At 34.8% G+C, this 16,618-nt stretch overlaps 1 protein-coding gene across 2 annotated transcripts in view; it reads right to left on the bottom strand.

Annotated features, from left to right (window-relative positions):
* The window catches only part of SPINK5 (serine peptidase inhibitor Kazal type 5), an 80,376-nt gene that overhangs the window by 51,565 nt on the left and 12,193 nt on the right, over positions 1–16,618 (bottom strand). For both annotated transcript variants that reach the window (XM_077897787.1, XM_077897788.1), the window contains exons 5-7: positions 3,802–3,929; positions 1,734–1,797; positions 733–860 (exon numbers count right to left, since the gene is read on the bottom strand). In XM_077897787.1, the coding sequence (XP_077753913.1) occupies positions 733–860; positions 1,734–1,797; positions 3,802–3,929 (320 nt within the window). The remainder of the gene's footprint in view (positions 1–732; positions 861–1,733; positions 1,798–3,801; positions 3,930–16,618) is intronic.

The following is a 16,618-nucleotide window of genomic DNA, read 5'->3' as shown; positions in this document are numbered from 1 at the left end:
GTAATTTTCAAAGGCAGGTTTGAAATTTATTGATCTGTTAAACCTTTCTCTGTCTTGATTTTAAAAATCCATGGATATAACTGGAGCACTTTAAAGCCTGCTGACATACAGATTAGAGAGTCTATACCTTGTTTAACTGCCAGAATATTAAAGACTCATTGGATCTTCTCCACATTGCAGCCTCAGTACTCAAGATGACAGGCACTCAGAGAAAGTTAACCCTATTCTTCCCTTTCCTAAAGTTCCACCTTTTATATTCATTTTTTTCACCTTTTATATTCATAATGAAGGCAGCCACATGACACTATTGTTATTATTATTAATTTAAATTAGACTGTCTCTTTTAGTAAGAATCTCTATACACATTCAAATGAAGCAATGTACATCAAAAGACCAAACTAGATTATTCTAGGAAAGTGTTTTCTAAATTTTAAAATACTGTACCTTATAAAACACCATGCATTGTCCTATCATTGTAATTAAGCATATTAAGCGTTTTGAATTTAATAATTAACATAATCACCTTATCTATGCCTTTTAAGAAATTCTAGCAAATGAAAGAACTAAAAAGAAGCCACTCAGAAAGCAAGGACTATTTCAACTTGTGAAGACAAAGAATTGTATGTTTCATGAAAAGGACTGTATCTCTCTGTGGAGCAGTTCTCAGGATAGCACCAAGTGCATCCTCATCAAGTCCACCTACTTGGTCTGCTTGGGGATGATAATACTTACAAAAGCTCGGCACACATGGCACACTTATTGCCATGTGTTTTTCCATCAGAGCCAAGGACTGGATCATTTTCCCTCGTGCATACAAGTCTTCCATCCTTCACATAAGGTCGAAAAGCACTACATACATCCTGAGGAACAGGGAAAAGAACTTAACATTCACCATCCTGATTGTAGTGCTTTCCACACTGTTTTCAGAAATTTTATAGTACTCAATGCTTCTCTGCCCAATGCACATTACCCACCTAGAGCAGTGACAGATGCCTAGAGGTAGCTTATTAAGTATTGCATAATTCAAGTGGTTTTGTATGGTGCTCATTTACTTATTCATTTATTAGTAAACAGAGATACCCTAATATGTGCTAGAACTAAGGCAGAACACAGTCCTTGCACTCAATTTGCTCACAATGTACTTGATGACACAAAGAGACTTAAAATATGATGTGCTAACTCTCCTGGTAGGTGCTCTAGGAGCATAGAAAGGGCACCAAACTTTGACGTAGGAGAACATTCAGCTAGAAAAAATCAAGTGTGACATATTTTTTTTTCCTATCATCACAGGGGCACAGAATGTTAGCATAGGAAAAAGCTATTTAATTCAAATTTCATTTTTAGATATGGAAACCCTGGTACAGTATGGGTAAGTAATTTGCCCAAGGTCTCCTGACAGCAAGTGACAGTGCTAGGGTTTCAATTCAGATTAAGCGACTGAAGCGTAATGCCCTTTCTTCTACAAGTGTAGTTTCCTTTTGATTGATTGATTGACTTATTTCTTTTTTTCATTGAAAGCAGAAATAGAGCTGAGAAGTCTAACTACCAAAGTAACCTGCTCCAGTTTCAGGAACTATCAACTGCTTTTCATCTAAACAAGCAGTGACCCATTTCAAATAGAGCAAGAGTTGTTTCCTTCCTAACACTCCACCAAAGAAGGAAGAGGGGGGTACCTTCTTTCTCTCTAAAGTCAGCCGCCCAAGGTCTCCCACTATTTTGACACTTGTCCTCACCTGCTCTGGATTATTGGTCTCACATTCCCCTTCACTTTTTATGCCAACTTGAGACCTGGATTTACTGGAATTGAAAGTAAGTAGACACAGTTTAGTATCACAGAACTTCTTACCATTCAAAAAATAATTTATTTTCATTGTATTATGATTGTCCTTTGCCCTTGAAAACAGGTGTCACCTTGCATTCTTTTTTTTTTTTTTTTTATTTACTGTTTCTAATGAGAGCCCATGTTTATAACTTGGAGTTGAAGAAATAGAATCACGTTGGAGGGTTAACAAGAGTCAGACCTGTAAAAATTTTTTCTACAATTTTCTTTCCTACATCTAGGGAGGATCCGTATAAGAGAAGGAAAAAGTACACCTTGTAACCAGATATCAGATGTCCCCAAAGAACTATCCTGTTGATGATGTTATTTCAAATATACGAATTCAAGTTTATAGGACCTGACATCCCACTAAACTATTCTTTGTTTGGGCTATGCTGACTGATATATTTTAGTTGTCATGGAAAGTACCTAAAGTCCTAAGAATTAAGTTTATTCAGTCTAATTGAGCTTTATCTCTATCTGAAAACAGAACCATAATACACTTCCTACTTTTTAAAAGGTAAGGCAGCTTAAAACCACAGTCTTTGTATAACATTAAAAAAAAAGGAAAATGAAGTCACTAAGAGTGATATGAAAAAATTTATATCAAAAGATATCATCTGAAGGAAACAAAAAAAATTGAATCCCAATGTTACTGCAGTATCTCCTAGTAGACAAAGTTAAGGAAGAAACACAATGTGCAGTATGTTTCTCACTACATAATGAAAGAAATACACCAGAAATTAGGGTGAGAAACTTAGACCTGAAGAGATTTAAAGAATCTATCACAGGATCCCCCACATAAAACATAGTAGTAATTACATGTTCAATGTGTTCATAATAATATTACAAAATACTATCTAATAAAACCTATCTGTTCTCCCTATGTTTATTTGTGCTTTCCATTTATGTTGATCACTGGTGAGAGGTAAAGGCATAATTTCAGAGTGAATCTCTGAAAATGCAATAATACAAGGCATCAGAATGATTTAATTCAGTTGTGTTTTGGTAAAGATAGTTATTACAAGGAGAGATAAAGTTTGTAGAACCTTGAAGACTGAATATTTATAACATCTTTTATCAGCTTTAAGCACTGGTTGTATTTATATTTGCAAAAACTGAAGAGCAGACTATTCAAGACTGATGCCACAAGCCAGAATCTGTGAAGCAGGTATGCTATCTTGCTGATAGAAGACCGCTGACAACCAAACTTAGCTTTGAAGGTGGAGAAAGAATCAAATGGGGACAAAATATTGGACAGTGAGATGCTTTAGCCATGTGACAGAGGTCAGATAAATGGAAAGAAGCTCAATATTAAAAGTTCCAATATCTACTCTACTATTATAAATTATCAGGCACTTAGTAAAAAAATCATTTGATGATTAAACAATTATCTGTGAAAAAAGATATACTCCTAGATAGATAGACAGAAATAGATGTCTGTATGCGTATGGATGTATGTGTGTATAAGTGAGTATATATACATAGATGTGTGCTTATTGTGCATGTAGATAGATATATAGATTTAGATATATCAGATGTATGTCTACTTCACAGAGACACTGACAACTATCTGATAAACTGCCCACAGAAGTGCTTTGTAAAATATAAAGTAAGGCATTACCCATTTTTTCCTTAAGAATTATAAAAGGAGTGGTCCTAATAATTTACTAATGGCTCATTCCCACAAAATGAATTGATATTCCAAAGCCTGTAGGGGCACCTGCATGACTCAGTTGGTTAAGTGTCTGCCTTTGGCTCAGGTGGTGATCTCAGGGTCCTGGGGTCTAGCCCCGCCATCCACCTCCCCTGCTCAGCAGGGAGCCTGCTTCTCCCTCTCCATTTGCCCCTTCCCCTGCTCATACTCTCTCTCTCAAATAAATAAATAAATAATCTTAAAATATTAGACTGTAAGAAAAAAATGTGTCATGTAATTATACAGAGAGCATGCTTTGGGGAGAAAGCCCGCTGCAGATACTCACGCATTCTCAGCACACAGTGCACATTTGTTGCTATACGTTTTCCCATCTGTGCCACAAACGGCTGCATTATCGAAAGTACAGATAAAATCTCCATTTCTCTCTCCTTTCCTGAAATCATCGCAATTCAACTGCAAGAGATATTACCAAGGAACATCAAAATATAAGAGATAAAATATTCCTTAGATACTTAAATAGGTTAATATTTTAAACCTACAACAATATAACTTACTGAGAACAAAACAGATTGAGGAGACTGTAGTGCACGAATAACATCATTAATAATAAAACATAGCCCAAGAACAGAGATACAATTAGATTTTAGGAGAAAGAATTTCTACTTGATTTTGGTCACTTGTTATCTGGATGAGGTAGGCCAAGTCACCTTTCTGAAACTCAGCATACTGTTTGTCAAATCCTGCCTGCCTTCTCTGCAGAGTGGTAATGAGGTCCCGTAGATAATGGGTATGAAAGCTCTTGGTAAAAAATAAGCTGCAATCGAGTTTTTATTATTATGGATTAGGGTACTGATCAGGAGCCAGATTGAATTGTTCATAATTCTAACTCTGTCACATACTGGCTGTGTGATGTGGGAGTTTCTTAACCCCTCTGTTTTGGTGTCCTTATTTGCAAAATGTGTACAATATTACTAACCTCTCAGCATTTTAAAGAGGTCTCAGGGTACGAATACATGCACAGCATTTAGAATAGCATATCATAACCATTTATAGCTATTATTGTTGCTGTTCTTATTTAAACATTTTCCTCACTAACAAGCCAATAAAATGAAACATGTTTTGAGGATGACGGAAAATCCCCAACTCTCAGTTCTAATAATATGACACATACTCAGAAACATACCAGTATGGTGAGGAAAACAACTACACTCAGTGGTAACTGGAGACTAGGGTTTGATTCTCCTATCTGCCACCCACTCACTCCACCTCTTTGAACCCCACTTTCAATATCTGACAAATGGAAATTTACATCCCATCTATACTAGTGATTTGTGCTGAGGATCAAATGAATACTTTTGAACCCTTATTTGGCAACACTATTGTGACATGAGCTAACTAACGAAGTCCTAGACTTAACTTGAATTTAATTACTACCTAAAAGCAAAGAATGAAAATGGAGAATTATTTAGTTATTATATCACATGACAAAATAAAATTTTGATGTTATTGTCCTAACAAAAATATTTTAAATATAGATATGGAACGCTTAGAATAGAGACCAGTGGCCTAGTATGTCAAACAATACAAAGAATAAAAGAACAATCGATACAAGTATATAATGAGTTTGTGAACCAAAAGTTTACATTGAGGAGTACTTCCAAAAGACAAAAAAGGAAAAAGAATTTAAAAGAGAAAAAGAAAAGCGATGGAGCATATACCACTATTCATCTCATATGTTTGGGAAGAAGTTAAAATAGAGTGAAAACAGGATTAAGTAATGGCTATGTGTGTGATTTCATTTGTTCGGTTGTTCATTTGTTTCTCAAAATCCACTATATATTTTACAAGGCTCTGGGCTTCTACTAGACTAAGACTCTGCCACAGCAAAAACCAACAAACAAAAAAAGGAATATATGCTTTAAGGAACTTACATTCTAATAAGAAGATAAAGGCCATAAATATGATAATTTTAAAGTATAATAAATGCTATTTAAAATATTGAACGATAACTAGAAGGGTGGCTATTTAAATACAGTATCAAGAAAGATCTCTCTGTAAAGGTAACATTTGAGGTGAAATGTGATTAAGGAGAAGTCAGCCACTAAAGATCTGAAGAAAGGACATTACAGGCATAGAGAACTGCAATTGCAAAGGACTTGGTTTTTTGTGTGTTTTGTTTCTTTGTTTTCTAAAGATTTATTTATCCATTCATGAGAGACACAGAGAGAGAGGCAGAGGGAAAAGCAGGCTCCACGCAGGGAGCCTGACGTGGGACTTGATCCCAGGACTCCAGGATCATGACCCGGCGGAAGGCAGGCTCCAAGAAGGCAGGCGCCAAACCGCTGAGCCACCCAGGGATCCCCAGTTGCAAAGGATTTGTGACAAGAACTAGATTATCCTGTTTAAGGGGGCACAAAGAAGTGTGGCTGAAGCATAAGGAAAAAGCAGGAGAGCTGCTGGTTTTCTCTCTAAGGTCATTTCTGGAGAAACTACAGAGGCATGGGTGATATGGATTGATTTTATTACCTTGGGACATCACTGCTATCCCCCTTCACCAGCAAAAGCAACAGCAGCTTACTAGGGCACAGGTGTTGGCAGGACGATGACAGGCCAGGTCAAAAGCCAGCTGTGAGGTGATGACTACAGGTGTGGGTATTTACTACTCCACCTCCTCCTCCCTCTACACTCCAAGGCTGGTAGGTCACAAGCTACAGAAAACACCTCTTCTTAATGCTAGCAGTTTCTGAGAGCTTACAGCTGGATTCCCCACCTGGTGGAGTGGCAATGAACTGGAGGCACAACACTGGCTCCAGTTCTGATCTAGGCTTTATCCCTTTTCCTGTCCTTACACTAACCAGGAGAGGCAGAGCCTTAAATACCATCTCACTCACTGTAGCAGAAAAAAATAACTAAAGCTATTATGGAATCTTGGGTAGAAATATCTGTATATGTGAGGAACACAACAACATAAAAGAAATATGGTAATGTAATATTCAGTATCGGTTGAAGCAGAATTATAAGAATGCATAGAAAAATAATTTTTCAAGAGTGTAACTATGCTTTAGGGAGAGAAAAAAAACGGCAATATGAAACAACAGAAAAAGATATAATGGGAAAAAAGTGGAAGTTTTAGACTGGAAAATATTTAAATGGTAATAAATAAAACAATATAAAGAATGAAAGTAGCATAGGTACAAATACCTAATGAATTTGTGAACCAGAAGATTAGATCCAGAAACTCCCAGAGAAGGCAATGATAAAGGAAAATGCATTTAAAATAGAAGAGAAAATTTAAAGAAACTGGTGAATAGAATCAGAGGTCCCAAGGAGACAAATATATATAGGAAAAATATTTGAAGAAATAGGGTACATTTCTAGAACTAATAAAAAACAAAAAAACAAGAGAAATCAAGAAATACCCATAATAACTCAAAGATAGAATCTGGTCAATAACAAATTGAAGGAGTTTAGGGAATTTTAACCAAATGAGAGCAGGTTAACATATATTAGGGGAGAAGATATAGATATTAGCAATAAACAAAGACATTAGCAATAATGATGATAAATAATTATAAATATGGATATTTGGTTAAGGGTACTCATAATAAGAGCAAAAATAGATATGCAACCTTTAACTCCTCATCAGAGAAAATCTGGAAAGAAGAAACTACTTTTAAAATAATTTTTTAAAAGTCTGATATCTGAAAATATGAAAAATTAGAAGAACCAAGTCACAGTACAACAGAAATAAATTGTAAATGGACTAAACACATAAATTAAAATACAATTTGTGGCTGGATTTTAAAACAGAATCAAACCAGGTATGGATGATAAAAGTTAAAATTAAAAACCACACAGATATTAAAACAATAGGATAAGATACAAGGTAAAAATGAATAAGAAGGCAGATGTAGTAATATTAATACTCAAATTATAGAATTCAGTCCAAAATGCATCATAAGTGACAAAGGACACTATTTAAAGTAAAAGGAAAAACAGAACATGAAGGCATAATAATCACTGAGCATTATTCACTTAATAATACAGGCTCTACCTCTGTCAGACTACAACCAAAAAAAAAGTGATAGAATTATATAAATCAGTAACTGGACTTACAGATTTTAGCACATACTTCTCAGAAATTGATAGATCAAGTAGAAAAAATTAAGATGCCTTTAGATTTTTACTACCACCATCAAGAAATGGCAAATAACCATTTTTTTCCAAGGCATAGGAAACATTTGGGAAATTCCAAAGGATTGATGTATGGTCTATGTTCTCCGCCCAAAATTCAATAAAAATAAAATTAATTTAAAATAGACAAAATAATTATATTTTAAAATCAAAGAATGTATTACTTGGAATGGAGGAAAATTAAGGAATGTTTGGCAAAGAGTAACAATTGGAAATACTTCAAGCGCAAATCTTGGGATAGATGATCATTAATATCTACACATCCCCTTGTCATGGAATCTTAAAAGTTAAAATTTTTAAATGAAGTATTTCTCAATCTGTTATAAAATGTGCATCAGAACAAACATAAAGAAACAGGAATAAGACACGGATAACAAAACAATAGAAGATTAACAAAAAAGCTGATATTCAGATTTCTATGATTATTGATAAGAGAGAAGATGGAAATAAAAATACATGCAATGATCATTGAAAATAACTGTATAAACATTGAGATATACATACAATAAGGATGTATTATGAGTATCCAGATGCTGAAACATCTGAAAACCAAAATGGAGATGTGTCTACCAGAAAAAAGTGTAAAATACCTACAGTGGTTTAATAAGAAAAGCTGAACAGACCAATAAGCATTAGTCTAATTGATATACTGGTCTGAGATATTCCCTTCCCAAAATGCCCAAGTCCTAATAGCTTTAAAATCCATTTTTCTAAACTGTTAAGAAAAAAGGAAAACTTGTATTGAGTAATGATAATTTACAAGTTATTCCAAAAATGGAAAAAGTACATGATCTGAAAAACAATTGCAGACATTTCTATTGGGGTTTTACTTACATACCATAAAATTCACAAATTTTAAGTGTACAATTCAATGATTTTTTGTGTAAATTTATGGCGTTTTACAACCATGACCATAACCCAGTTTTAGAATATTTCCATCACCCTAAGAGTTTTCCCAGTTCCCAGCGCTAGCCTTGGGTAACTACAGGATTTTCTGACTATAAATTTACCTTTTCTGGATACTTCTTATAAATGGAATCATAAATATGCAGTTGTTTGATTTTGGTTTCTTTCACTTTGCATAATGTTTCTGAGGTTCATCCATGTCATTCACAGTATCAGTGGTACTTTCCTTTTATTTATTTATTTGTTTATTTATTTATTTATTTATGATAGTCACACAGAGAGAGAGAGAGAGGCAGAGACATAGGCAGAGGGAGAAGCAGGCTCCATGCACCGGGAGCCCGACGTGGGACTCGATCCCGGGTCTCCAGGATCGCGCCCTGGGCCAAAGGCAGGCGCCAAACCGCTGCGCCATCCAGGGATCCCGCTTTCCTTTTATTTCTGAATAATACTTCATTCTATAAATGTAGTTCGTTTTGTTTATTCATCACCAATGGAATTCAGACATTTAGATTATTTCATTTTGGATTATGAAAAGATTGCTGTTATGAATATATTCACATGCATGGCTTTGTATAGACATTATGTTTTCATTTCAATGAGGTTGATTCCTAGGACCAAATTTGCTAGGTCATATAGTAAATTTATGTTTCACTTCTTAAGAAGTAGCCAAACTGTCTTCCAACTTAGTTATACTCTTAAGTGAACCTTCCTGCCATCTGTGTTTCCAGTTTGTCCACAACCGTAACGACATTTTGTATTTTCTGTCTTTATCATTACAGCCATTCTTGTGGATGTGTAATGGCACCTCACTGTGATTTTTTTTTAAGATTTTATTTATTTATTCATAGAGACAGAGAGAGAGGCAGAGAGAGAAGCAGGCATCATACAGAGAGCCTGATGTCGGACTCGATCCAGGGCCTCCAGGATCACGCCCTGGGCTGCAGGCAGCACTAAACCGCTGCCCTGGGCTGCCCCTCACTGTGATTTTAATATGCATTTTCCTACATAATAATAATGTAAAACATCTTTTTAAGTGCTCACTAGCCATTTAAGATGCTTTTAGTGCAATAGCTGGAGTTGTTTGTTAATGGAGTTGTTTTCTTACAATTTAGTTGTGAGAGTTCCTTATACATTGTTGATAGAAGAGTTTCACCTCCTCTATGACTATGTTCTCCCCGTCCATACTTGCTTTTCTATTGTCTCAATGATTTCATTTCAAGTCAAAATGTTTGTGCAGGCACACTTTGGAGACATTGCAGTTTGGTTCCAGACCACCACAACAGGCAAATATTGCAATAAGGCAAGTCAAATGAATTTTTTAGTTTTCTAGCACATGCAAAAGTTAAGTTTACACTATACTGTATTCTATTTTTTTTTAAAGATTTTATTTATTTATTCATGAGAGACACAGAGAGAAAGGCAGAGACACAGGCAGAGGGAGAGGCAGGCTCCCTGCAGCAAGCCTGATGCAGGACTTGATCTAGAACTCCAGGAGCATGACCTGAGCCAAAGGCAGACGCTCAACCACTGAGCCACCCAGGTGCCCCTATGCTGTGGTCTATTAAGGGTGCAATAGCATTATGTCTAGAAAACACAATGTACACACTTTAATTAAAAGATACTTTTTTTTTTTTTTTTTGCTGGTCAAAGGTCTTGTCTTGATGTTGATGGCTGCTCACTGATCAGGGTGGTGGTAGCTGAATGCTGGCGTGGCTATTGCAATTTCTTAAAGCAAGACAACAATGAAGCGCGCCGCAGCACTGAACTCTTCCTTTTATAAATGACTTCCCTGTGGTATGTAATGCCGTTTGACTACATTTTATGCACACCAGAACTTCCTTCAAAATTAGAGTCAATCTTCTTAAATCCTGCCACTACTTTATCAAATAAGTTATGGAATACTCTAAATCTTTGGTTGTCATTTCAACAATCTTCACAGCATGTTCACCAGAAATAGATTCCAGCTCAAGAGACCACTTTCTTTGCTTGCATAAAAAGTGACACATTGGGGTGCCTAGGTGGTTCAGTTGGTTAAGTGCCTGACTCTTGGTTCTGGCTCAGGTCATGATCTCAGGCTTATGGGATGGAGCCTCGTGTCGGCCTCCACATCTCCCTCTGCACCTCCTCACCACACTCTTTCACTCTCTCCAATAAATGAATAATTTTTTTTAAAGTGACTCCTCATACCTTCAAGTATTATCATGAGATTGCAGCAATTGAGTCACACTCATATCCCACTTTTAGTTCTAGTTCTCTTAATATTTCTACCACACCTGCAGTTGCTTCCTCTGCTGAAGTCCTAAATCCCTCAAAGTCATCCATGAAGGTTGGAATCAACTTCTAAACTCCTGTTTATATTGATGCTATATCTTGACCTTTTCCTATGAATCATGAATGTTCATAATGACATCTAGAACAGTGAATCCTTTCTGGAGGTTTTCGATTTACTTTGCCTAAAGCCATCAGAGAAATTGCTGTCTATAGCAGCTAGAGCCTAACACAGTATATTTCTTAAACAATAAGACTTAAAAGTCAAAATTACTCCTTGATCCATGGGCTGCAGAATGGATGTTGCAATAGCAGCCACAAAAACACTAATCTCATTGTACTTTCCCATTGAAGATCACTGATCACAGATAACCACAACAAATTTATAATAATGAAATTTTGAAATATTATGAGAATTACCACAACGTGACACAGAGACATGAAGTGAGCAACTGCTATTGGAAAAATGGTATCAATAGACTTGTTTGACGCAGGACTGCCACAAATTTTCAATTTGTGAAACACATCTGAGAAGCACAATAAAGCAAAGTGCAATAAAATGAAGTATGCTTGTAATTTTGATGAAGTGCAACTTGTTAATTTTGTGTTTATGGATCATGCTTCTGGTTTCATATCTAAAAACTCTAATTCAAATTCATTAATTTATTCTGTTATGTTTTAGTCCAGAAAGGTTATAGCTATGGCTCTTAATAATCCATTCTGAGTTAATTTTTGTGTATGATAGAAGAATCTAAGTTTATTTTTATGGATATTAAATTTTCCAAGCATTTGTTTATCTTGGCACGTCTGTCAAATATTTGACCATAAATCTAAAGAATATCAATTCTATTCCACTGCACTGATTTTTATGCCTGTCCTTGCACTAATAACACACTGCACCATGTGTTATAAACACATTTTGAAGTCAGTTACTGTTAGGTGTCCCATCATTCCTATATAAATATTAAAATCAGCTTGTCAATTTCTACTGGAAAAAGTCTGCCAGGATTTTTGTGGGACTATGTTGAGTTTATAGATTATTTTGGGAGAATTGCCATCTTGATAATAATTTTTGGATTGTTCAGGGATGCCTGGGTGGCTCAGTGGTTGAGCGTCTGCCTTTGGCCCAGGACATGATACTAGAGTCCCGGGATTCAGTCCCACATCAGGCTCCCTGCATGGAGCCTGCTTCTCTCTCTGCCTCTCTCTCTCTGTGTCTCTCATGAATAAATAAATAAAATCTTTAAAAAAATTTTTTTTGGGTTGTTCATTGCTAGTATACAGAAATACAACTGAGTCTGCATTATTGGTTTGTATACTGAAATCTTACTGAACTCATCTATTAGTTCTAGTTTCTTTTCATGGATAATTAGGATTTTCTATACATAGTATCTTGTCCCTGCAATGAAAAGCAATTACTTTCCTTCCAAGCAGAATGTCTTTAATTAATTAAGAAATTTTGCCTTATTATATTGGCTAACCCTCCAGTTCAAGGTTGCATAGAAGTGGTGTATTGGATAAAAGTGGTGAGAGCAATCATCTTTGCTTTCTTCCCAATCTTAAGGTAAAAATATTCACTCCCCAACCATTAAGTATGATGTTCGCTATAGCTTTATCATAGATGTCCTTTATCAGCTGAGAAAGTTTTATCTATTGGTAGTTTTGTGCATTTGCGTGTGTGTGTGTGTGTGTGTGTGTGTGTGTGTGAGAGAGAGAGAGAGAGAAAGAGAAAAAGAAAGAGAAAGAGAGGCAGAGAGTGTTTTTATACTGAATGAGTGTTGGATTTTGTTAAATGCCTTTTCTGCATCTATTGAAATAATGATGTAGTTTTACCCTTTATCAGTATGGTGTATTGGATTTTCTATTGTTAAACCAACCTTTCTTTCCTAGAATAATTCCCACTTGGCCATGGTTTTATCTTTTTTTGTTGTTGTTGTGTATTCTGTTTGCTAATATTTTGTTAACCATTTTTCTATATGTTTAGAGTAATATTTGTCAGTAGTCTTCTGTTGTGGTATCTTCCTTTGCATTTTGTATCAAAATAATACTGCCTGGTAACTGTTACTTCTATTTCCTGAATGAGTCTATAAAAGATTAATATTATTTCTTCTTTCAATATTTGGTGGGGAGTCTTTCTTTGACTTAATCATGGATTGAATTTGTTTACTTGCTATACATCTATTTTGATTTTCTATTTCTTCTGGGTCATTTTTTAGTAATTCATGTATTTCTAGGAATTTTTCCATTTCATGTCAGTTATTAACTTTTTTGTCACAAATTTATTCATAATATTCTACTATAATCCTTATAATTTCTCTAGGGTATACACTAATATTTTATATTTCATTCCCTATTTTGGTAATTTTTGTCTTTGCTCTCTCACTTTTTTTTAAGGTCAATTTGTCTAAAGGTTTGTCAGCTTTGTTAATCTTCTGAAAGAACCAATATTTGGTTTATTAACTTTCCGTTGTCTTAATGTTTTGTATTTTATTGATTTCTGCCTGTAATCTTTATTATGCTCCTCCTGCTTGTCTTTTTCTAAGTTTCTTAACGTAGAAGTTATGATTATTAATTTGTGACCTTTCTTCTTCTCTGACTTAGGCATTTAAAGCACTATGCGATGCTTTATTTATTTATTTTTTTTAATTTTTATTTATTTATGATAGTCACAGAGAGAGAGAGAGAGAGAGGCAGAGACATAGGCAGAGGGAGAAGCAGGCTCCATGCACTGAGAGCCTGACGTGGGATTCGATCCCGGGTCTCCAGGATCGCGCCCTGGGCCAAAGGCAGGCGCCAAACCGCTGCGCCACCCAGGGATCCCTATGCGATGCTTTAGCTAAACTCATTTCTTGAATTGTGTTTTGTGTTTTTATTCAGTTCAAATTATATTCTGATTTCTCTCAAGATTATTTCTTTTATCCATCAGTTATTTAGAAGTATGCTGTTTACTGTCCAAATATTTGGGTATTTCCTTAATTTCTTCCTCTTGTTGATTTTCTATTCAATTCTATTTTTCAAATTTTAATTCTTTTAATTTATTAAAATATATTTTATATCCTAATATTTAGTTATTTTGTAGAATGTTTCATTGTTCCTTAAAAATAATGTCATTGGGGAAACATTTTATATTTCAGTCAGTTCCTAGTGTTATTCAAGTATTCTATATCTTTGATGATATTTTGTCTAGTTGTCCTGTCAATTTTTAAAAGCAGAGTATTAAAATTTCTAACTATTATTGTTGAATTATCTATTTCTTCATTTAATTATAGCATATCTAGTCTCATATATTTTGAGCCTCTGTTAGAAGGAGCATATATATTTATGATTGTTATATCTCCTGATGTATTAATACTTTTAAATTATAAAAATGTCCCTATTTGTCTCCAGTAATATTATTTGTCTTAATATCTATTTTGTCAGATGGTAATGTAGCAAATCCTCCTCTCTCATTTTATATTTGGCATGGTAGTATCATTTATCATTTCATACTCCTTGTGTCTTTGGATTTAAGGAGGATCTATTGGAGATTGGAGATAGTTTAGGATTGCTTTGTTTATCTTACAACAATCTCCACTTTTTGATTGGAATGTGTAAATCATTTACATTTAGTATAATTATTGATATAGTTATATTTAGATTTGCTATGTTTCTGTTTTCAATGTGCTCTTACCCTTTTTTACTTCTTTATTCCTCCACCGCTGCCTTCTTTTTGGTTAAATATTTCTAGTGTGTCTTTTTAATTCTTCTGTTGATTTTATATATTTATTATATATGTCATTTTCTTGCCAGTTACTCTAGCAATTGCAATATGCCTCCTAATTTATCACAAGCTATTACAGATTAATATCCAATTCTGGTAAAATATAGAAGCTTTGCCCCAACACAGCTCTATTTCCTTTATTCCCCTTTGTGCTACAGTTATCTTGCTTTATATAATATTATATATTTAAAAGAAACTAGGTGAGGGGCACCTGGCTGGCCCAGTCAGTAGAGCATGTGACTCTTGATCTTGGAGTCATGACTTCAAGCCCCATGTCAGGTGTAGAGATTACTTGAAAAGTAAATCTTTAAAAAGTTTTTTTTTTTTTTAAATGAAAGAAATGAGGTGAAAATAAGGGAAATATATAAAGTAGTTCATATTAACACATATATTTACCATTTCTAATGCTTTTCATTTCTTTCTGTAAATCCAAGTTACCAGCCAGAAGTAATTTCCTTTCCACTAAAGGACTACTCTTACTATTACTTGTAAGACAGGTCTGAAGGCAAAAAATTTTCTCATTTTTCATTGATTTGGAAATATCTTTATTCAACTTAACTTTATAGATTAATTTTGGTGGATATAGAATATTGATAAACATTTTTTTTTCTTTCAGTACTTTAAGCATGCCTTTCCATTGTCTTCTGGCCTTCATTATTTTTTTAAAATTTTTATTTATCTATGATAGTCACACAGAGAGAGAGAGAGAGAGAGGCAGAGACACAGGCAGAGGGAGAAGCAGGCTCCATGCACCGGGAGCCCGACTTGGGACTAGATCCCGGGTCTCCAGGATCGCGCCTTGGGCCAAAGGCAGGCGCCAAACCACTGCGTCACCCAGGGATCCCTGGCCTTCATTATTTTAGATGAGAAGCCAGTCATTAATTGTAACCGTTATATAAAATGTGTCATTTTACTTTTTTTTTTTTCCTCTTGATTTCAACATTTTGACTGTGATAGGCCTAAGTTTTGATCTCTTTATATTTATCCTGTTTGGGACTTGCTGAAATTCTTGAATATAATGAGTAATTTTTTAAAATCAAATGATACATTTTAGGCCATTATTTCTTGAAAGAGTTTTTCTGTCTATTTTTTCTCTCCTTTATTTTTGGTATTTCTATTGCATATGTTTTGGCATGCTTGCCACCTCAGAGACCTGACTCCATTTTTCATCAATATTTTTTCTCTACTTCTATTGTTAATGTTTATTGATCTTTCTACAAATTTACTAATTCTTGCTTATGCAACCCCAAAGCTACTTTTGAACGTCTCTAATGAATTTTTTATTTGAGTTATGCTTGTCAACTCCAGAATTTCTATTTGAAATATATATCTTTGTCTATGTCCATCTCTATTTACTGAAAATTTCTATTTGTTTACTCATTGTTATTATACTTTCCTTTAATGATTCAAATATGGTTTTCTTTCATATTTGAACATTTTTAAAACAGCTGCTTCAAGTCTGTGAAATCTAACATCCAGAGGCACTTAGATAGTTTCCATTGACTTTTCTTTCCCTCTGAGTATGGGTTATACCTTCCATTGACTTTTCATGTTTCATAATTTTTGTTGAAGGTTGGTTGGAACTTTTGGATAATGATTTCACTAAACAAATTTTTTTTGCTTATTTGCTTACTTATTTTATTGCTTACTTGCATCTTTGGCTGGGCTAACTCTCTGATATCTTGCTATCCCATAGTGTGCAGCTATCAGTGTTGTCTGCTATGGAAATATTTATAGCACTTGGCCAACAATTAGACACAGTTTTTGCTCAAACACCTCAGGCTAGTAAAGCTTCCACTGCCTGCAGTTAGGCCTGTATATACTGGGTAGGGCACTCAAAATTCTGGATATATTTACATCTAGCCCAGCATTTACTTTCCACTGGGATTGTTTTCATTTGTGCTTGCTTTTCAAAAAAAGGTGGTTTTATTAAAGCACGAGGACAGGACCTATGGGCAGAAAGAGATGCTTCATGTGTGTTTTCTAAGTGCTTGTGCACAGTCTTATGGTCAGC

The sequence above is a fragment of the Canis aureus genome, chromosome 5 (genome assembly GCF_053574225.1).
Source record: "Canis aureus isolate CA01 chromosome 5, VMU_Caureus_v.1.0, whole genome shotgun sequence".
Taxonomy (NCBI): Eukaryota; Metazoa; Chordata; class Mammalia; order Carnivora; family Canidae; genus Canis; species Canis aureus.
This window is presented reverse-complemented; position numbering and strand designations above follow the sequence as displayed.